Below are 21,517 nucleotides of genomic sequence, written 5' to 3' on the forward strand. Positions count from 1 at the left end.
ACTAGTTAATCAAGAGCTGAGCGAGCCACATATATACGAAGAGGCCAGATTCGAGCTGGCCAAGGTCATGACAACGAGCATGCAGAGATATGTCGAGATCTGCGAATTTCTCATGCTGCGAATGCGGCGGACCATACAGCAAGTGGGTATATTCGATGCTTCTACGACTTACCTCGAAATGCGTATAGGCCGAAGGGTCGGGCTTATGGTGTGAGTCCACAAAATCAATAAGCGGTTCACGTCAGACATGTCATGACCAGGACCAAATGTTGCGTGTCACATTGCAGAAACATAACACAAAAAGCGCAACTCACCTGCGACAATGTATAACAGGCGGGAAGATTCCATCTCCTCCAACTGGCCAGCGATCGCACAGAAATCCCTTGACGGTGGTTAGAAGCATGTCAGGTGCATGTTGGAGAAAAGCGTACATGTTCTGATTGGACTGTCTCAAGCTCATACGCCCGAAAGGGCCTCCATAGTCGCCATTTGTTGTACAAGTACCGCCGAGTCGCGGTAGTCTTCGCATCAATACTGCTGTAAGCCGAACCTTTTGGGAATCGCATAGACACACCTTAACGCCAAATTCCGGGGATATTTACCAAGCGCCTCTTCTGCCTCCGCGACGACCGCCTCGTCCACCACGGAAGCCACCGCCACCGTAACCACCACCTCCTCCCCAACCTCCACCGCCGCCTCGGTCCATGTCGCCGCCGGAGGGAGCGTAGGAATTGCGGGGTGGCTGGCGGTCCTTGAGCTCCTTGGTCAGGGCTTCGTAGGACTTGCGCATTTGAGCATAGCCGAGATGCATCTTTCCGTAGAAGTGGTCTGCTAGACGCCGATCATTGTCAAGACGGCTGAGATACGCACCACATACGTCGCACACTTGAAGCTTCTGGTGTCCAGATGGACCTCCGGTGTCTGATAGCGCCCGAAGCTCCCTCTCGCGCTCCTCCTTCTCGGCTTTCTTGTAGCGGACCTTGGTGAACTCTTGGACGGCCATGTTGACCATGCCTTCCTCGCCCATGATTTGGATCTCGAGCATACCGGCGTCGATCGATTTGGTCAGTTCGTTGATCGCTTTGAGCTGTCGCGCGTGAGCAGATAGTGCAGGTCCCCTGGCCGGGATACTTACAAGAGCGTTGGTCTGCCTGATCTCTTCAGGCGTCTTCTCCAGGCGGCGCTGGGCAGTGTCTATCTTGCGATTACAGCTGTCAATGTGATGCTGCATGTCGCGCATGTAGTCAAACTCGAATCCCCATTTGCGCTTCTGTTCCGCGTCTGCCTCCTGGTACTCGGTCCGGAGCGCCTCGTTGTGCACCTTGGAACAGGGACCCAGTTCGTTCTTGGTGTTGGTGAAGAGGTCGTGGGGGCAGTTGCCTACGAGGTAGGAGCGACAGACCTTGGTGTCGTTGATGTTTAGCTGGGGCGCGCGCTGGTCGGTTCCGCTCATGAGCTGTTCGCCCATAAGCTGCTCTGTGTCGCGTTAGCATGGTGTCGTATTAGTAATACTGATTCGAGGGAACCTACCAAGCAGCCTGCGCGTCTCTGCGGCGGCCATGATGTGTATTTATTAGGGATGCGCGGTTGGGTCGTGATGTGGAGAGCTGCAAGGTGAGTGACAGCCAAAAGAAATCGCGACCGCGGCAGTGCCAAGTATCCACGCCGGGTGACCAATCACCGGTGGGGCGCCTTCACTCCACATGTCCGCCGCAACCCCAACATCGAGGGCCTATCGTCAGTCTTCCCGCTCACATTCCGCGTAGAGAGCGCTACGATGCTGCGATGCTCTCGTCTTTTTACTTTGTGTTGCTCAATGCCTTGATCGCTTGCGTCTCTGCGGGCGCCGACTACAGCGAGCGCCTCCTCCTGCGACCCCTTCCCCAGAACACCCTTCTGGCCTCTTTCAACTTCCGGAGCAACGAAAGCGCGACTGCATTCGAACAACAAAACTTCCGCTACTTCCCGCGATCTTTTGGACAGATCTTGCAACATGCGCATACGAGGGAACTACATTTAAGGTTCAGTGTTGGAAGATGGGATGCCGAGAACTGGGGACAGCGGCCATGGAACGGCGCAAGAGAAGGAGGGACCGGTGTCGAACTGTGGGCTTGGGTAGAGGCTGATACAGAGGAAGAGTACGACTTCCATGCATTGGGCGAGGAACTTCGACTAATTTCAATAGAGCATTCGCGCGATGGCTGAAGCTTACCAACGCTCTGTCAGGCCTCTTTTGTGCTTCGATCAACTTCATCGATGCCACCAAGACCATACGGCCTGTCATGTCATTCGATCCGGAAGGCCAGCACCGCAACTCGTCCAACCTTCACCTCCTCCACGGCACGCTACCCCACGAAGTCGTCTGCACGGAGAACCTTACACCTTTTCTCAAGCTACTACCCTGTAAGGGCAAGGCTGGTGTATCCAGCCTACTGGACGGACACAAGTTATTCGACGCTTCATTCCAAACCATGGCCATCGATGTACGCCCGACGTGCGAAGAGGGTAGCTCAAGCTGCTCAATAGAGATGGAGCAAAGCGTAGACATGGTCTTGGACATTGCGCGAGCCAAGCGACCTAGAGACAACCCTATCCCGCGACCTCTACCAATCAACCAGATGGAATGCGACACCTCCAAGCCATACAACGGGCACGATACCTGCTATCCCCTGAACAAGGGCACCGAGCCCGCCTGGACACTAGAGGAGGTCTTTGGAAGACCGCTCAGGGGAGCCTGTCCACTCGCAGATCAGGCTGAGGGAGAAGCGAATAACGTTTGCATCAACTTGCCGCCGGAGCGCGAACTCGAGGTCAAGACAACAGGAGAGTTCACAGAGTCTAGACTAGCATCAGACACCCTCCGATGCTACAAGCTCCCCGTCGGCGAAGACCTCGACCTCGTCCTACCCGAGCAGAAAATGAAAACCGGTCTTGTCCGCCCTGATCCTCTAGTCTTCGCAGCAAGATCCATCAACGGTCACGGCCAGGAACGCGGTAGTACACAGTCCGTCATCAAGAACCCGTCTACCACCAACGCAGTCGAGATAGTATACCTAGAGTCTCTGCCCTGGTTCATGAAACCATACTTGCACACTCTCCAAGCCCGCGTCGACACCACGGACGAAAGCCCCATAAAGGAGACCTACTACCGACCAGCAGTCGACCGCAAGCGCGGCACTCACCTCGAGCTACGCATGGTCATCCCACCAGCTTCCACCCTCACACTCACTTACGACTTCGAGAAAGCGATTCTGCGCTACACGGAGTACCCGCCAGATGCGAATCGAGGCTTCGACGTCGCACCTGCTGTTATCCGTATTCTGTCGCCGCAGTCAGGAGATAACAAGGGTATCTACGTTCGCACGACTTCGCTGCTACTTCCTCTTCCCACGCCGGATTTCAGTATGCCGTATAACGTTATTATCTTGACTAGTACGGTCATGGCGTTGGGCTTTGGCAACATCTTCAATCTACTTGTGAGGCGCTTTGTGGGCGTGGATGAAGTGCCTGCCATGGGTGCTGGGGGGCTGAAGGGTATTATTATTGGGAAGGTAGCTAGACTTAAGGGCCTGTTGGGGATGGGCTGAGGGTTCATAGTACATGAAGTTCTTCAACGATGAACGCGGTGCTGTCGCGCGTATATGTGACTTCAATTTGCACAAAGATCAAGCTGTTAACACTCAACGAAGCGCGTCAATCACGCCAACGTGCTCAGATCCTTCAAGCGAACACGTAGCTGAGGCCAGGCTGAAAGCCTGCAAGGTTGACATTGTCGCAAGGCTGGACTGATCCCCGCATTGCCGACTCCGATGAGTGGACGCCATCTGCGGCAGGCGCACAGCTGTGCTGCGCCTTCCTTCAAAGTCTTATCATCTGCCCACTTTCCAGCCTTTCGCTTCGTCGCTCCTTCCATCTCTGTGTACGCCCGCCATGGCCGAAGTGGCCGGCACCATCGTTGGTGTCATATCTCTGTCCCTGCAGTTGTACGACAAACTCTCCGAATATACGAATGGTGTCAAAGATGCGAAAAAGAAGGCTGAACAGATTACTCGCGAACTGGACACACTGGTGGATCTCCTCGAGCATCTAGAGACCGCCACTAGCAGGATGGACCCTACGACACCTATCGCATTAGTCAAAGCTATCATACAGCAATGCGCGCTTTCCATAGAGTCGATCAGGACGAAAGTTGGGGATGATACTCCCTCGACGAACTCTAGCAGGTTTTCGACGCAGTCGCGGAAAGTGATCAAAAGGCTAGCGTATCCGTTCAAAGAAAGCGACATCAAGTACTGGAGAGATGCTTTGAGCAGTGTTCGACAGAACCTGCAGATTGCATTGCAGGCGTTAGAGATGTAATTGCTGCACCGGTGTGGGGACGACAAATCAGCTGACAGCTCCCAGGGATCAGTGGCAACAGAACTTCGCGACTGTACAGGGACAGCTTGGCCAACTTTCGCTCAACACTCAAATGATTCTCGATCAGCAGCGACGCACTCAGACATCGCCTAATGGTTACTTTATCGAACAGAGCTGGAGCACAAGCGCAGAGTTAGCTACCAATCAACGACATCCAGATTTCATACAGCCCTTCGTCAGCCGGCATGGTCATACATTTGCCCAGGATCCTCTGATTGGAGTTCAATTACCAAGTGCACCCGCAGCGTGGCCACAGAAAGATTTCAGCCATGCACTGCTGCCAATGTCTGCAGTTGGTCTAGAACGGGAGACCACCAACCTTCAACATCTCGAGCGGGCAACACAATGTACGCGATCACGACTAATGAAGAATTTGAACACCTCCAAATCGTGTACATGCCGAAAGCGTCACCTGAAGAAGCAAGTTGTGCAGTTACCGTTCGTCGTGTCGCGGAACGAAATTCACTTTCATGATCCAAGTTGCCCACTCTGGATAGCTTGGAGTCGCGATATAACGCTTAGTTTCGGGATGATACTGTGTTCCTCAGTCCTGGGCTTGAAGCTTCGCTTGTTCATGGAACTGCTGGTTGGAAGTGGGACTTTCTCGATCATGCCGACCTTGGCGATTCGTCGTATCGTCACTGTGGACTCTTCCCCAGCGTTCAAGTTGATTGATAAAATAATATTTTGTCACCAGGCTGATGGATCTGGCTTCACTTGCTCTGCGGAGCTAACCAAGATATTCCAGACACGTCAGGCTTCACCGCACGAACGTTTGGGGGACGGAAAAACGCTGTTACACGTGAGCTTTTGACCACCTCTTATGACTATTGGGGGCATTGCTAAAAGCGAACAGTACCTTTGTGCACGTATCAATAACACAGCAATGTTCATGAGGCCCAGCATCGTTGGTACCTATCAATTATTAATAGATCAGCTTCTAAGTTGCATGACTTACGCAACTGCATCGGATACTGATGACACCGGAAGGTAAACAAGACGCGTTGCTGAATCCCGGAAACGACTAATCATTTGAGAATAGAACATGCGTCGACCTCCTCTTGCAGGATTCGAGCGACCATCTCGCATCCAAATCCGGATTCAAGATCTTGGGGTCCGATCTTCTGCGTTACGACCTAAAGATATCCACAGCTATTGACTTGGCCAAAAGTTATGGCTCGTGGGTCGGAACTTCGTTCACATCTTTCCCAGATCCCTTCTTTGACCTTAGTGACACCACTGTGGCAGCGTTGCTGAGATCGGAAATGGACTTCAGCAGTGCGATACAAACGCACAGTCTTGACCACACGTGGAACAGAGGAGTGGCATCAAAGTTGTATCATTTGACAACTCTTATGGGCTGGACACGCGGCTGCCAGATCCTCCTCGATGCTCATTTGAGCTATACAATTGATGCGCCTCCCGCAACGTCGACTACGTTGCTTCTCTTAGAAGCCGTAGACTCTCAGAGTCAAGCTATGGTGCAGTTTTGGCTTGCTGTGCGCGGAAACGCTACGGCAGATTGTCTTGAACACATCGGGAGCCTAGAAGCTGCAATTGTACACGCATTGGCGGGTTCTCAAGTGCATATAGCAGAGATCATCGCCGCATATCTGATCGAACAGAGACACCAGCTTCGTCAGATGATACAACAATCTGGAGTCGAATGCGAGTGCGTAGAAAGATCAAGAGGTGTTCTTGACGCCCACGCCACGTGTGCAACGCATGCACTTGACAAAATAGGCTTCAACATTCCGCCCTCTCTTCGACCGACTTCAGTAAACATATACAATTTCCGCACAATCTATGACGAATCTCGACAATCTGATGCCAACTTTTCGTCAAATTCTACCTTAAAGATCCTACAATTCCTGTACGACACTGGCTTCAAGGACGTTGCTATAGTACAAACAGAATGCTGCCACAATGTGGCTAGCTCGCCATTGTACCTCGGAATCTCATTTTGGACAAAATTTCATTGGCACCCTGACCAGATTCCCGAGTTTTTCAAAATGATAGACTGGTTCATAGGTAAAGGGGTGAACATCACCGATTGCTCTCCGGACTCAAAGATTACCGCGTCACATTTGATCAGCAGACAGGCGGCTCACCTCATGCTCGGCCGCAGCGTGGCCATCACAGACGATGTCTGCGATATCATTGCAAAGTTGTTCCGACACACGGTCACAGACGATTGCCAATGCAGCTGTAGTACGCACGGCTGTACTAGTATCAATTCTCTCTTCAGTCACGATTTCTGGTGGAGGGAAACTAGAAGTCATGGAAGGATTTTGGGTCTACTAAGGCTGGAGCGCGTTCATATTCACGATCAGGGTAGGTATCAAGAGTGTAGGAAGTCTTTGCAATGCGTAGCAGAGGTGGCTAAAGATGCGGCGAATAGGTGGATAATCAGCGAACTCATCAGGCTATGTATTTTTTCCTGGCTAGGCATTCGGCACACCTGTTGCGATCTATGGTGGTTCTTGGACTCTCTCCACCAACCGACCGAGCCTGACCTTCAGCGTGTGCCTCCACCGCGATACCCCCTGGACGAGTTGCGCCGCGTCCAAGAAGAAGACGCCTATCTCGTACGTTTGCTAGAAGACTTGGTACCTCTCTTTGACGCACGGTACGACTCGCATGACGGCGGTCTATTATCTTTCGTCGACGACGTACTAGTACCGGAGGTCAACATCGTACTGCATCGACTGAAGCAAGAGGACGAGGCTACATATGCTGCGGGTAGACGAGCAATGGGTGTTATCATGGTTGATGAAGGCGAGAACGGTTTGATCGAAGAAGACGAAAGCGAATCGCTCGACGAGGTCGAGAATGATGCTGTGGACGAGTAAGGCGGAATACTGCGCATACCTCCGAAACGTAGTAATGATGGGGGCACAACATCTCACAATTCCTGAGTTCAACAGAGCAAGTAGACAAACGAATCTCATTACAAAATGATACAAGCCTACAATTCAGACCATCATACCGGCTCACCGCTAAAAGGGGTATATCCACTACAAACCAGAAGACAAACATCGCTCACGCACAACCACGCTCACCACATCTAGTGGAACAGATCCTGAGCCGCAACAGCAGTCGCCTGCGCCTTAGCAGCCTCATTCGCCGCCGCCATAGCAGCAGAAAGATCATTATCAACCTTCTGCTGCGAAGAACTACCAGGACGGTTATTATCACCCGTTCCTTCCCGTTCTCCCACTGCGGCAGCAGCGAGATGTTGCAGGCCGGCCATGTTGGGTTCGAGCGCGGGGCTGGCTTGTTCGGGACCGGTGTAGGGAGGTGTGGAAGACTTCTTCTTGTGGAGGAGATCGCCAATTGCGGTTTCCCAGCCTAGGCCGTCGGAGCTGCGGTGGATGATTTGGCCGTTTGATAGGGCGTCGCTCATTTCTTTGATGGTTGCGCTTGCTTCTGCTTTTAGTTCGCCTCGGTCGTTTAGTTCAGTGAGGGATGTGGCGACTAGGGCAGCGAAGATGTGGTGCAAGGGAGTGATAGCGCCGCTCATGAGGTTGCTGAGCAGGTCTTTGGTGACTTCGAGAACCTCGGCGGAAGGCAAGTTCTGCCCTGAAAGTCGTGCGATGAACACTCTGAGATACTGGTGCGCCAGATGAGGGGGCGAGTTACTCGTCAAGGTAGTTAGGTCGATGGACTGCTTGATTTCATCTAATGCTCCGTTGAGGTACTCGGACTCTGTGGTTCCGGGTTTGAGCGCGGAAAAGGCGAAGGGTGCTGCTGGATCAACATTTGGGATGCTTCCCGCGCGATTGACGTAGGCTATGCGGCCAACAAGTAGGGCAACACCTGATGGATGTCAGTCTTGAATGGTCTTTAATTGAAATGAGTTTGCACTTACGAGCGAGATAATAAGCGACTTCACCCAGAGCTGAGTAGTCGTCTCGCGAAAGTGTTCCTGAGTATCTTCGAATCATCATGTCCGTCGATTGACTAGACGCGTGGAAACGGTCTATGATCAACGCAGTCCAATATACGCGCCGTGCTGTTTGATACACTTCGAGATCTTGTTCTTTCAGTCCAGCCAATGTTCTGGCATCATTTATTCCGACATCTGCGATACATGCTGAGACACGGGCCAGCAGTCCAGTAGTACTGCCTATGATGCTTGGACCAGGCCTGTCAGATGCTGCGGCAAGCAGGATCAGTGACTGGCAGTACACCAAGTGGTTGTAGAACCGTCGTGAGCTGTCCGTGTCATGAAGACAATAGTTCGCCGCGTCGACTGAAGTAAAGCACTGTTGTAACAGCTGATTGAGGCTGATATCGATAGGTGGTAGAGCCTTCGAGGCGATAGACCGGATACAGCCTTCTAGCACGAGGAAGAACGTCTCTCGCAGCTTCGACGGACAGTTTGTAAGGCGGTTCAGTTGTGACTCGTGATGTGGCAGAACAGGCAACGTGGGATGAATGATGTTGTAATACCTGAGATATGATTTAGTGTCTGGCAAGATTCACATGTGCGGGTATACTTACGCTTTGAGAATCTCTTCATGAGAGCCTGTGATAAGACTGCCACCCAAACTCATTTCTCCAAAAGAGGTACGACGGTTGCCATTGAGCGACGAGTCTTGATCACCTAACACAGGCAGACCATGTGCGTCTACAGATCCACCATTACCGCGATCCTGTGCGGACCAGTTGGGCCGGCTGAAAGCCTCGTGGAACCCGTCTGTCATGGAGTGAGTGCGCTGACGCTTGAACTGCGGTGGGCTCTGAGTATCGGGAAACGGCTGATCACCCAACGTTCCGAAATCGAAGTTATGCGACTGCGCCGGAGGATGGTGAATCTGGCTTTCGAGCGAATTAAGCCGGTCCGCAAGTTCTTTGATATAGCTGGAAATTGTTAGCAGACTCGCCAAACTGCACACAATCTACATACCCTTTGCTCGGGCCGCGCTTCATAGGCTGACGGCTGAACTGACAGCGGGCGCCAGTCCGTTTGCAACTAGAGCAGGCTTCTGGGCCGTTCTCGCTGGTCGCGTCGCATCGAATCTACCCAGCGTAAGCGCATGTTGTGCAGGATTGGAGGCATCGCATACCTTCTTCCTTCGGCATTCGTCGCAGGCGCGTGAGACTTTGGAGCGTTTGCGATTCGGGTCGTTGGGATCGTAAGGGTCGTGGTGTCCGTCCATATTCATGACATGTTGCGCCATTTGCTGTGGAGAATGCGTAGGGCGCGTTGGACCTGCAAAATGCGGATGCGCGCCCATTGCAGGCCCCATATGAGCCATCTGCTGGTACTGAGGCTGCTGGGGACCGACTGGGTGCATCATGTCTCCACCGTCGCGCAGCTGCTGTAGGTTCTCCTGTAGGCGCAATTCGGGATCAGTCAACTGGTGTTGCTGCGCAGGTGGTGTGCCATTCTGGTTCGCGTATTGGCCTGGCCCTCCACCCATCTGCGTATCCGAGTCCCCGTAGCCAGCCATTTTTCAGCGCGTCGTATTCGAGATTGCGAGTAGAAATGTCGTGGAGAGTTATCCAGAGCACCGGTCCGGTATTGTTGCGCGATCGCGCGCGAGGTTCTGGTGTTGCAAAGCGAGAGGAGCGTGTTGTGTAAGAGGCCGCCGAGGAGAGTTGTGCGAGCTTTGCGATTTTTGCGCTAGCGTGAACCATGGCAAGAGGGAGCAGGTCCTCATGGCCTTGGATGAATGGGAAAGTGACAACAACATTATGGTGGTTGTCGTTTTCCTAAGACATGGGAGATGTTATCTGCTTGCAGCGTGGATCGGAAGCTACTAACTGGTCGGTGACGACGTCGCTGTTGGATTATCTTTTCACCGTACGCGCTCCGGGCGGCCAGTGGGAGCACCATGCACAGCCATCATCAGAAATGCCCGCACACTGCAACCGATGATGAATAGCATTATGGACGTCAAGAGACTGCTGAATTAGCCATATTTTTCTGCTGCCACTGTACTGCTGCTGCGCGATATTGACCTCGTCCTGTCTATCATGCGCTGATCCATTGGTGTTCAGATGATGGTTTTAGTGCCGACTTACTTGGGTCACCACACCCTACAATGAGCTCGCCATAAAAAGTCCCCGGTGCACTTGAACACGTTGAGCAAGACGTTCAACATTTTCGAGCCATTGGTGGGTACGCAGTCTGGAGAATCACCGTATCATATGATATACGTACACCTGTTCACGGGTCACGATTATGTACAAGGCCAGTGCATACCGAATCCGATGTCGTTCAATGTCAGATGCTGTAATTACTCCGGCTCTCGTAGATTAGCGCTACCAGAGTTCCACGAGACGCCTCTCGTTCTCAGTAAGGACGCCTCCAACGTCAAATTTCCGAACGAGCTCACTGAGAGCCCTGCACTCTCTCTCTATCTATTTAGTTGTGTTAATGTACTCTACACACTCGTTAGATTTCTGTTTATAATGATGAAGGGGCTAGGCTACTTATAGTTATAGTTAAGCTGCTCCTTTAGCTATTCCTTGTCTAGCGCAAACAATCTAAGCTTCTAAGAGGTGTAGGGGAATCTGTCGGCAAGGTTAATGCGTACTGCTTGCTTTGCATTTATAGTCTTGTTAACAAGGACCTAAGTAGGCGTTGTATAAGTTTAAAAGGGCGCTGTGTTCTTGTTCTGTAGGGATAGGCGCGGGTCTCTAGGGAAGATGTTTATTTTTGTAATAAAGGTCTCTACTCTGTAGAAGATTTATTTTATTATGCTTATTACTAGGCAGCTGTTCTGCTTACGAGACACTAAAATTTTTAGATCTAAGTGTGTACTATGGTATATGCAGACAACTACATTAGGATTACGACTATACTAAGTTATTACAACTTTTTGCTTCCTGACGAACTTTACAAGGAAAAATATTGAGATTAAAATGAGATGATCTATTAAGACGGCAACGTTAAGATGATCAAGATCATAATGTGTCCACGAGACGATCAACGACTTGACGGCTGGCTGCAGCGTCAAGCGTAAGATCACCAGGATCTCCCGTATAAGAGCGGTGCAATACACCGACAGAGTATACCCCACGGAGAAGCCATGGGGTCCCGTTTCAAAAACATTATGCCAACGCTGTGCCCAGTGGTCCCAAGGGCTAGACGCTCTGTTCGATCTAAATTCCATTTGTTCCACAAAAGATCAAATTCGAGTCGACGGGCTAGCGCTCCCTGGGCCGGAGGATTCATGTGAGATATACAAGCGGGCACTGTACCTGAGAGTAATGGATAGGCTTGCTTCCGGTTCTATATGTGCTGGACGCTATCGACGCAGACAATAGTGATGATCTCCACTTGGCAACGGGCGACGGATGCTTCGAGTTACGGCCGTCGCGGTAAGGGAAACATGCTGACTCGACAAGCGAATCGCGTCCGCAATGAAACATGCCGTGCGTGGAGTCCCGCATGATTAGAGGCGGGCTGGCGAGGCCAGCGCAGCACAGGAGCAGGCTCCGTCGCAGGCCTCGTAGGCGTCCGGTGTGGATCGCGACGGCGGCGGGCTGGCGGATGGCAGGATTCATGCGGTGAGAAGGTGCTGCTGGCTCGCACCTGCACCTGCGCTTGCACTTGCATGCAAGTGTGGGATTCCCGCGCTAGCCCGAAGGAGCCGCCGTCATGATGGCTGATCGCGCTTGCTTCGAGCGTCGAGGTCTGAGCGCACTTGCCGATGACGCTAAGCCCCACAGCCAATTACACGCCGCGCAGGGCCGTGTGCGTTCCTCTTAACCTGTTCCTCCCGCTCGCTCTCTTCCCTCTCATCACTACCTCACCCGCACAACACCACATAGTATACTGGTCTGGTCGTTCCCAAGGAGCTCCGTCTAACGCTTTCGGCCAGCGCCTCTTGCGCTCGGTTCCCCTTTGATCTCCCACTCCACTCTCCACTCCATCCTGTCGTCCTCGGTCTCATTCCCCGGCGTTCACGGTTACAAGTCAGCATACCATACCATTGCCCAAGATACCCTCTGGCGTTTGAACTAGCTTCTCTTGAATCCTACTATTCTTCCCTGTATCTTTACCCAGACGCTCACACCGCGCGTGTGGCTTTATTTCGTCATTTTTCGCCGCTTCTAGCCAGTTGGCTCCCTGGACCGCTCCTATCCAGCTGCTCGTAGCCAGCTGCGACGACCGCACTCGGCCGTTATCGCCCCGGTATGCCTGTTATCGATGGCGAGAAATGGGCTTGCTCGTCCTGCATCAAGGGCCACCGTGTGAGCGGTTGCAACCACACTGGTATGTCGCTCAGTGCGACGCTTCACAACCTTACAGTGCTAATTTCGTCTTGAAGATCGGGATCTCCACCACATCAACCCCAAGGGTCGTCCTGTCAAGCAATGCGAGCACTGTCGCGGTGCGCGCAAGTCCAAGTCTCATCACGCCAAGTGTGATTGTGGCGACAAGAAGGACAAGGACTTGCACAAAGACAAAGGCGACGCGAAGAGTGAGCTCACATCTGGCTTGGCCGTACCCGACATCTCTGACGTTACTCTAGCTCATGACAACCGCTGCCAGTGCCATTCCGGCGGCAAGTGCTTGTGTGGCACCAAGAAGGAAGAGATCGATCTCAAGATCGACACTACCCGGCAGACGCTCCACGATGCTCGCGCGAAGCCCAAGTTGACTGCGACGCACTCGGAGAGCCACTTGACCGTCTTCGCAAACGGCCACCACAAGCCTTGCCATCGCAACAACAACTCGGCCCACGTCTCTGGCCTTCCGTACAAGATTCCTCGTCCGCATACGCTACACGGCCATGCCGCCTTCTCCGCTCTCTCGCAAGAGAAGAGCACTCGCAGCCAGCCAGAACCGCCTGCTACACGCTCCATGGACACGCTATCGTTATCGAACAACGACTTCCACACCATGTTCGGCTCTACACAGCGCTGTGCCGACAAGTCGCCGACTCCCAACGTCGGCGGTAGCCTCGACACATTCGGTTTCAACGAGATGTTCAGCAGTCAGCCCGGCGTCTTTCAACAAGACGGCGAGTCTCCCAACAGCAACGTCAGCGACACGTTCTCGAATCAGTGGCCATGGATAGCCAACAGTGTAACACCCGTGAACAGTACGTTCGGTCTGGGCAGCCTGTCCACTTCGCCATCGCAAGATTGCCTCCCAAACATGGATAGCGACTGGTTGACAGCATCTGCTGGTTTTGACCACGTCTGGTCTGCTACTGATCTCCCGCTGGACCCTAGCAAGTTCAACGACGACTTGGCGCAGCCGATCTCACACAGCGGAGAGTCCAAACTCAGCGGTCCCGGCCTTACTGTAGCGTCGTCTGCGCACTCGGAAATTGGAGAGCCAGCCCTCTTCGGTGACTTGGACTTCAAAGCCCCTCAGTCGGCTGCCAGCGAGTCGCTCTTCTGGGAAGATACCCCTGCGTATCGCTTTAGCACTGCCGTACCGAGTGAATCCGTCAACGCGCCCATGCCAATGGCCACTACGGCACCCATGCCGAACATGCTTGGCTTCGATCCTATCTACGCCAAGAGCATGACTGCTGCGCCAGCAACTATGACGAGTACCGCCTCGCCTGACTTTGCCGACACAGCCGCCCTCTCGATGCCTAGCAATTTCGAAGATGTTGTTCCCATGGACCCATGGCCTATAGATCAGACCAATGGTGCTTTCAACGCGATGAACAACTTTGATCTATCTTATACCAACAGTGGTTGGTTTTAGACGCCTGCGAAGGGACAGCCAGCTCTCGCAGCTACTGTCGCTTTTGATGACGCCATGATTGATGACGCTGCTGGTGCGCGATGATACCAACGCCTAGGCGATCTCTATTCATATCTTCTTTTAGTCTTCATGACTACCCTTTTGACTATCGGTCGCCTGTGTATATTTTATGACCTGGCCCGAACCATTCGCTTGATGTGCGTTTGAGGCCGTTCTACATAGATCGCCGCCATCACTGTTTGTTGCATTTGAGTGTTGAACAAGCAAGCATACGTATATACAATGGGATGGATTTGGGTGGTGATTTCAATGCTTGGGCGGTTTGCCCGTGGGGGTTTCGCAAAAGTATAGACGGAGCCTTTGGCGTTCTGACGTCTGGCCCACAATGAAATAAGAAAGTAAAAACAATCCTACGTCTCCATCTGCTTCTCATCGTGAACACGCATTGTCAGTTGAGGCATCTCAACGGACCCCTCAAGCCTCGTCGAGTGACGTCCTTGAGTCGCATCAGGGCGTGCCGCACGGCCGCAAGGTTCGTGTTATCCTCCTCCACCAATTAGCGTCTCTGCCAATCCAATTTTTTCAGGGTTCCCGCCTCGCCCACACGACGTATTCCTCAAGCGGCCAGATGAGACGCCCTGCATGCGAAGCGTGGAGCGCAGAGATTTTCGCTGACCTTCCAAGTTTCCTCTGATCGGTCGACAGGGATAGGCTATCTCCCAGCAAAACCGTGATTAACCTTTGAGACGTGCATGCTCTATCAAGATCCGACGTTGGGGTCGTCCTGCACCAAAGGACGATGAGGTGCGTGGATGATCGGCGACAGATGTAACACCACTACGTCGTCTCACGGGATGCGCGACGAGAGCGCTACGCCAGGCGCTCGCGGCGGCTGCGATTGAATCGACGTGATCACTCGCAGTGCGACGCACTGCACAAGAGCATGTGCCGGGGCGGCCTCGGTGGCATCCATGGCTATCAAGGCTAAACTCGATCGCAGTCGCAACCACATTGTCGTAGCTCCTGACGGCTCAGTGACCATCCGCACAGCGCGGCAAAGTCAGTCAATTAGCTAGGCGCACCGTCAGGAAAGCTAAATCAGCAGCATGACCACGAGCATGTCATCCCACTTACGAGCCTGCTGCTTGCGGATGCGTTCACAATCCGGCGCCCGCTGCACAGCACAAACAAAGAACCGCTGTTTGTGTGTGTTGTGCATGCCAATGCCCAGTGCACAGCCTCCCTTTTACGCTTCTTTACGAACCGCCAGAGTGGGAGGTGTGCAGTCGGCGTTCTGGCGAACCAGATGCGGGTAAGCTGGGTGTGCTCACGCGTTTTTGTAATGGGGGCGGGTGCATACTTCCTCACGATAGTGCTAGTCTGCCGTTTTTACCATCCCAACAGATACTAAAGAATGGAAGGTATTGTAGCAATTGTCCATGAGGATGGAGAGGTAGCTCAGCTTATCAACAATGTTTGCTCGAACCGAGCTTTCGTGATAATCACTCATCGCGAACTTGCAGCCGCAACAGCAGTATCCTCTCTTCCGCCTTCGTGACGAAGCCTTCCAATAGCGAAAATCACGCACGCATGCAATGCATCTATAGACTTTCGCATATGTAGCCGTGGACAATCCCGCCTAGCGAACTGAACTTCCTTCTCGAGAGTCGCGGCATAGCGATATGTGAAGGTTGTATGGCACGTCTAGACGCCATGCGTCGCATCGCTTGCATCATGATACTGATTTCCCGCGGGTTTTCGGGCGTTCGCAGACTGCGTGGACTTTGCGGGGTCTGGTGGAAGAACAGCAGCTCATTGGCGCTAAGCAACCCCGTCCAGAATGTCAGAAGACGAGCGCGCTCTGTTGGAACACCATCTTGAAGGTTCTGGTGGTTCTCAGATCAATCCAGACGTACGTCAGTCGACCTCAGGGACCCTTCCTTCAGACAAGGCAAGATCGTCGATCCCTGAATCCCCTACCTTCGGCATCGGCCGTCGGTACTGTCTGCTGTCGCACCTGTCGCACACGCTCGCTATCGGACCTTTCGGCAGGACCCTGAAAAACTGCCCTTGTCCTTGACCCTGGGGACTCTCTGACACCCGTTCAAAATGATGTCAACGTCTCGTGTTTGTCCTTCGCGTTCTTCGAACCGAGGCAGAGGCAAGCGAAGAGACAACGAAGTTCCACCGTTCCACCGACTTTTTCCCCTTTGGGTAATACAGCCAGTTGGATATCGCGATCGCCAACGCCGACAATGATTCAGTTTTTTTGCGAGTTGGAGTTCGCGCGTGTCTGTATTGTGGGGGTTGTGGGGGTGCGGAATCATCTGCTTTTACAGTATCTATTGCGCTGTGGATCGAGGGGAGTTTAGTGGTGAGAAGAAGAATGAGGCGGAACATGCCCGGGCAGCTGTCATTGCTGCGTTTCGCGTACAGTACCCAGGTAAGGGTAGTTCGCGATGGAAGGTCAGGTAACACGAGACACGACGTCATCGCCCACGAGGTCGGTTGCTAATAACCGTCTCATTTCCGAGCGTAGACATGGGGATCAGCTGTCGGTAAGCAAGTCCCCGGATATGCTGTGAACACTAGTTCAACGTTATGCTCCGGTGCTGAGGTGTTCCGATGCTGAGGTGCAAGGTTCGGATGTAAGTCATCAATCACATGCACGGCGGAGAATTTCCGCTTCACCCTGCATGCAGCTGTCGAGTCGATCGTTGGAATGTGACGGTCAAGCTTTCTTTTGGTTGCACGTTGCACGGCGGGATTGGTGGCGCGTTTACCGCGTGTAGGTGTCGCATGGATGGGACTGGCGGTGTCGATGCTGGAAAAGTAAGCTGCATGGCGCAAACAAAGGGGTGTACGCTTGGTCTTGGTCGAGTATCGATGCATTGAAAGCGGTTTTACTGGCGGTGTGGTGTACTCAGTCTGCGCGTGTGTGTAGAAAAAGAAAAGGAGAATGATTTAGATGATGAGTGTCGTGAAGATGATCGATCAGAAGAAGTGAAGATGCGCCTCTGAGGACAGCGATACGTATTCCCGTGAGGCAACGGCGGACATCGAATGAAGGTTGTGGAAGCAATTGACAATGGAAGGTGTTTCCGAATGACCTTCGAGAATTCAACTGTCGGATATCAATACTATATTAGTGGGGGAAAAGTCAATATTATACACAACACACACTGAACCACTTCATCCCTCCTCACACCTCATATAAGGAAGACACTGAACAGGCCTGCAGCCTGCATACACTAGAATAGCAAACAAGCAAACAAGAAGACGTAGCGTCATAGTAGACCCATAGGTGCTTAGTTTTCCCCTTAAACAAAGTGCTCGGCTCGCCTTCTCTTCACCCTAACCATCCCCCTCCACCTCCACTTCTTCATACCCACTCCCCCAATCAATCGGCTGATACCCACTGAATAAGCTATCTCCCAACTGGTACCCCGGTTTACTAAAGTATGTCGACATGCGCCCCATGAAAACGGGTGGTGTATCGTAGTCTTCGTCTGCGTAGTACGATGGCTCTTGAGGTATGGCAGTGTAGTTCGCTGGCGATGGCCAATAGGATGAATATGAGTTTTCCATGGGAAGAGGAGTAGGAGGAGGCGATGTTTGGGTTGCGGTGGTCGTGTAGGTGGGTTTTTGCGGGGGTGGTGAGGGGTTTGGTGTGGCGTGGCAGTTGCATGTACATGATGGAGTTTCTGAAGTGGATCTTGGTTGAGATAGAGGACTCTGTTGTAGTGTCGTGGGTTCCTGGTTCAGGGCGGGCTGTGATGATAGTGGCGATGGTGTGCTCTTGACTGGTGCTGGAGATATCGTCTTCGTCGACATCGGCTCGCGGTCTGGCTCTATCACTGGCTCGGTGTCTGTCCTCTGATCTGACTTTTGCGGCGACTCCATCTTCTCCGAATCGCCTACACCTGAGCCAAGAGCTGTCCACTGCGATGTATACGAAGGTCGTCCCAGTTGCCTCATTTGCCCCTCAACAATCGTCTCCCCCAACAGCGAAATGTCCGAGTTGGTTCTCGAATTCGTATAACTCAAGCTCGGCGGCCGACTCGCTCGTTGCGAGCTGATTGAACTCGATCTTTTACTCCTATTTGTATCGCTCACTCCGCCATCCGATCGCATGCTCGTTTCAGATAATGGTCGCAAGAACGAGACCGTTCGCGATCTCCTCAGTGCCTGTCGATCAAGCTTCTCTTCATCTTCCGTAGGCGCTGGCCTCTTCACTTCCGGTTCTTTGTACTCTAGCTTGCCATTCTTGTCGGATGCGAAGTACTCTTCGCCTCGTCCGAAGACGACTTGAAGGGATGCGAAATCTCGTGTGGTGCCATCAGTGGGGTAGAGCCAATCTTTGAGTGCGGGAGGGAGGTCGTAGCCATCTTTGAAGTGTCAGCATGGAACTTCCCCATCCATCGGACAATGTATGCGCACCTTGTCTAAATTCCCCTCCTTTTGTCTTCCAGCAAACGTAATATCGCTCAAATGCACCGAATGCGCAGACTATCAGATCGTCCAGACTTTCAGGGTCGTTCGGGTCTTCTGGTATCTCTCCCAAGCGTTTGTATAGCCTTGTCGATGCATCCATGGTGGGTACTCAGTTAAGTGGAAAGAAGCCGTGTAGGAGTTGCGGATCAGTCCCGTACGGAAACGGCCACGGAGTGCGTTAGTCGACAAGATTAAGTAAGTGGACCAAATGCCACAGGAAAGTAAAAGATAACATGAAATGTAGGGCTTAGCCAAGTTCCAGTCGTTAGCAGTCAGTGTTAGGCATGCCTAGGTAGTTACCCCAGCTTTCAACGAGCGATCACTTCACCGCACCACCTAGCATTACCATATTCTCCATCAAACAGTTCTCGCTACATGACGCCTTGTTATCGCGTGATCACTAGCGCTTGCGACATATTGTCAAAACGTGTCGGAAACCTGACGCACTTGCGATGGGTGAGTCGGTCGATGGTGGGTCGAGTTTCACAATTGCCGGTCCGCATGGACATGCAACGGGTGGATTAGCCGGCAGATCCGTCGTATGCGGTAAAGTTTAACATCAGATCGAATGTGGTGTTCGTTCAGCTCCGGATTTTGGATGTTGTGGGAATCAGTGTTGTGGAAGAGAGAAGGTGGTTTACCGACACTGAGCGAATTATGGGAGGTGGCATTGACGCCTAATCGATTTCGGGCATCAACACAGAACGTGATTACTCAACCGTGCACTACTTACCCTCGAAATAGATAATATGATGTTTGATGGAATCATCGTATTGATTTTGATCTTTCATCTTCGTGATGGTGTTCCAACGCTATATTACTTCGTCTTCCCACTCTCGTCCTCCAAGCCAACCAAGTCATCAATTTCCCTAAACAACGCCGACGTAGTCTTCCTTCCACCCGTTGTCGCCGCCCTGTCCCTACCCCTCCCACTCACAGAACTACCACCAGCTTGCCTACCCACTCCACTCGCACTCCCTCTCCCCTGACCCCCTCCAATCCTATTACTCATCCCCTGGTTCCCCTTCCCACTGGTCATAGTCCTCGCAAGAGACTGGCGACCCGATGCCGTAGTGGATGATCTAGGTGACGAACGAGACCCGGTGGCTCTGGAGGAGGATATCGATGAGAGTTCAGAGACAGAACGATCTCTCTGCCGGCGGTCGGGAGCGGATCTCTGCGTCGACTGCTGTGAAGTGGATCGTCGTGATGAGGGACTCGAGCTTGGGCTAGGAGTAGACCTGGGCGGATTTGGTCGACGGGGTAGAGATATTACCGGTCTGACATTTGATGTAGATTGAGCTGCGGATATGGCTGGGTCTTCTCGGGTGGAGGGTGCGCGTTGGCGGGGAGGTGTTATCGGTCGTTGGATTGACGGATCGGATACAGACATTGTTGCTGCTGATGGCTGCGACCGCGTCGCCAGTGCTTTTGCTTGTTTCGCTTTGGAGACGGCGAGTGCTAGAGGGGCCGGTGTTGGTGAAGCTTGGGGCTGTGTACTGACTCCAGGCACGCTCAGTGACGCATCTTCATTGGAGTATACAGAAGACGTGTTACTGTTGGCACTCGATCCGCGTTCACTTGATCGGCGTCTAGCCTCAGGACTAGTCTTTTGCGCTGCTGCCATGGCTTCGAACTTCTGCGCCTGGGTTAGAGCTCGAGAGCCGCTGCTTCTGTTCAGCTTGGGTGTGGTTCGTCTCTCGCTGGAAGACGAGGATTGCTCTTCATGTGACGACGTGGAGTCTACCTTCTCAGGGGTGGTGCCTTGGATCTCATCAACCCGTATCGGTGGTGATTGAGCTTGTGCGACGTTTGCCTCGTTTGATGGACTTTTTGTCTCTTCACCGAACGTTGACTGAGCTTCAGCTGGCCAGGGTTCTGTTACAACAGGAGGCGTTGGGTTAGTACTTTGACCCATGCTGGATACCTCACCAGGCGGTTCCTCTTGTCCCATCGCTGTCCCCGAGGTCTTCTCTTCACCCCTTCCAACAGACTCATACGCCGGCGGCGGTGTCCTTGACCTAAAAGCTAAACTCTCCACTATCGGCGGCGGATCTTCAAAGATAGACTTAGGTATCTTCATCGGCCTCCAACCCTCTTCCTTCCCCTCTCCCACTGCAGCACCAGCCCCCGGTCTGACCTCCACCTTCTCTCCACCCAACGGCTTCTCAACCGGCGCATCCTCCTCCCTCTCAACAGCCCTCTTAGTAGTCTGATCCGCCATCTTCTCGTCCGCCTCTTTCTTCCACCTCTTCTCCTTGCGACTAAGTTCAATCTCCAGTACCCTCGTACCAGGCGCGACTCTGGTTCTGAGGCCGTCGTCATCGAGATCAAAGTACAAGCCCCATAGCCCGGGTGCTTGTTCAACTGCGCACCACCCCTCCCATCCATCGAAGGTAAGACGCCGATCTTGACGCGTGCAATCGAATGGACCAGTGAGATGCGGTTGTGCATCAGCTCTCACTCCGTATTTCGCTTCTCCCGTCTCTTCGTCAACATACACCCAGTTCATAATCGGCGCCACATCCGTAATCGTCGTGACAAGCCCTTCGTAACTCGTATCCGGGTACGGTAAGTAATACCCTGCATAAGGATGACCCAGTGGACTTCCATCTTCTGTCCCGGTATCGATCCAGAGCTTCCCGTTTCTCAGTACGACTTGCCGGCCGTCAATTTCGCGGCTGCGATGTGAGGACTTGACGCATGTGGCGATGAGGTTGCAGCGACGGGCGCGGTGTTCTTCGCGCTTCTCTTTGGATTGCGATTGCCGGATCGCTTCTTGCGAGCCGAGGAGACCGGGGGCTACGATTGTGGCGATGAGGATTGAGAGGACCATTTTGCGTGTGCTGCATCGTGGGGATGCGTTTGCGGGTGGAGGTTGGCATGGACATGCACCATGTTCAGCATCGCCTGCGGATG

General features: G+C 52.9%; 7 protein-coding genes across 7 annotated transcripts; 4 read left to right on the top strand and 3 right to left on the bottom strand.

The window, feature by feature from the left end:
- Window positions 1–598: 598 nt before the first annotated feature.
- On the bottom strand, window positions 599–1,561 carry J4E83_005368 (uncharacterized protein; the record flags this gene model as incomplete). Its single annotated transcript, XM_049332287.1, has 3 exons — window positions 599–1,087; window positions 1,136–1,476; window positions 1,531–1,561. The coding sequence occupies 3 exons, from the start codon at window positions 1,559–1,561 to the stop codon at window positions 599–601; spliced, it is 861 nt and encodes a 286-aa protein (XP_049188738.1).
- Window positions 1,562–1,785: 224 nt separating this feature from the next.
- J4E83_005369 (uncharacterized protein) lies at window positions 1,786–3,587 on the top strand (the record flags this gene model as incomplete). The annotated part of the gene is made up of 2 exons (XM_049332288.1): window positions 1,786–2,138; window positions 2,186–3,587. The coding sequence occupies 2 exons, from the start codon at window positions 1,786–1,788 to the stop codon at window positions 3,585–3,587; spliced, it is 1,755 nt and encodes a 584-aa protein (XP_049188739.1).
- A 343-nt stretch (window positions 3,588–3,930) lies between these two features.
- On the top strand, window positions 3,931–4,359 carry J4E83_005370 (uncharacterized protein; the record flags this gene model as incomplete). Its single annotated transcript, XM_049332289.1, has 1 exon — window positions 3,931–4,359. One exon carries the CDS (start codon window positions 3,931–3,933, stop codon window positions 4,357–4,359), a length of 429 nt encoding a protein of 142 aa, XP_049188740.1.
- Window positions 4,360–6,892: 2,533 nt separating this feature from the next.
- Window positions 6,893–7,271, top strand: J4E83_005371 (uncharacterized protein; the record flags this gene model as incomplete). The annotated part of the gene is made up of 2 exons (XM_049332290.1): window positions 6,893–6,898; window positions 6,942–7,271. The coding sequence occupies 2 exons, from the start codon at window positions 6,893–6,895 to the stop codon at window positions 7,269–7,271; spliced, it is 336 nt and encodes a 111-aa protein (XP_049188741.1).
- A 5,302-nt stretch (window positions 7,272–12,573) lies between these two features.
- J4E83_005372 (uncharacterized protein) lies at window positions 12,574–14,104 on the top strand (the record flags this gene model as incomplete). The annotated part of the gene is made up of 3 exons (XM_049332291.1): window positions 12,574–12,652; window positions 12,708–12,860; window positions 12,912–14,104. The coding sequence occupies 3 exons, from the start codon at window positions 12,574–12,576 to the stop codon at window positions 14,102–14,104; spliced, it is 1,425 nt and encodes a 474-aa protein (XP_049188742.1).
- Window positions 14,105–18,021: 3,917 nt separating this feature from the next.
- On the bottom strand, window positions 18,022–18,698 carry J4E83_005373 (uncharacterized protein; the record flags this gene model as incomplete). Its single annotated transcript, XM_049332292.1, has 3 exons — window positions 18,022–18,046; window positions 18,267–18,492; window positions 18,545–18,698. The coding sequence occupies 3 exons, from the start codon at window positions 18,696–18,698 to the stop codon at window positions 18,022–18,024; spliced, it is 405 nt and encodes a 134-aa protein (XP_049188743.1).
- Window positions 18,699–19,827: 1,129 nt separating this feature from the next.
- J4E83_005374 (uncharacterized protein) lies at window positions 19,828–21,434 on the bottom strand (the record flags this gene model as incomplete). Its single annotated transcript, XM_049332293.1, has 2 exons — window positions 19,828–19,900; window positions 19,975–21,434. The coding sequence occupies 2 exons, from the start codon at window positions 21,432–21,434 to the stop codon at window positions 19,828–19,830; spliced, it is 1,533 nt and encodes a 510-aa protein (XP_049188744.1).
- Window positions 21,435–21,517: the final 83 nt, after the last annotated feature.

This window comes from Alternaria metachromatica, assembly GCF_023757995.1.
Source record: "Alternaria metachromatica strain BMP 0045 chromosome Unknown scaffold_10, whole genome shotgun sequence".
Taxonomy (NCBI): Eukaryota; Fungi; Ascomycota; class Dothideomycetes; order Pleosporales; family Pleosporaceae; genus Alternaria; species Alternaria metachromatica.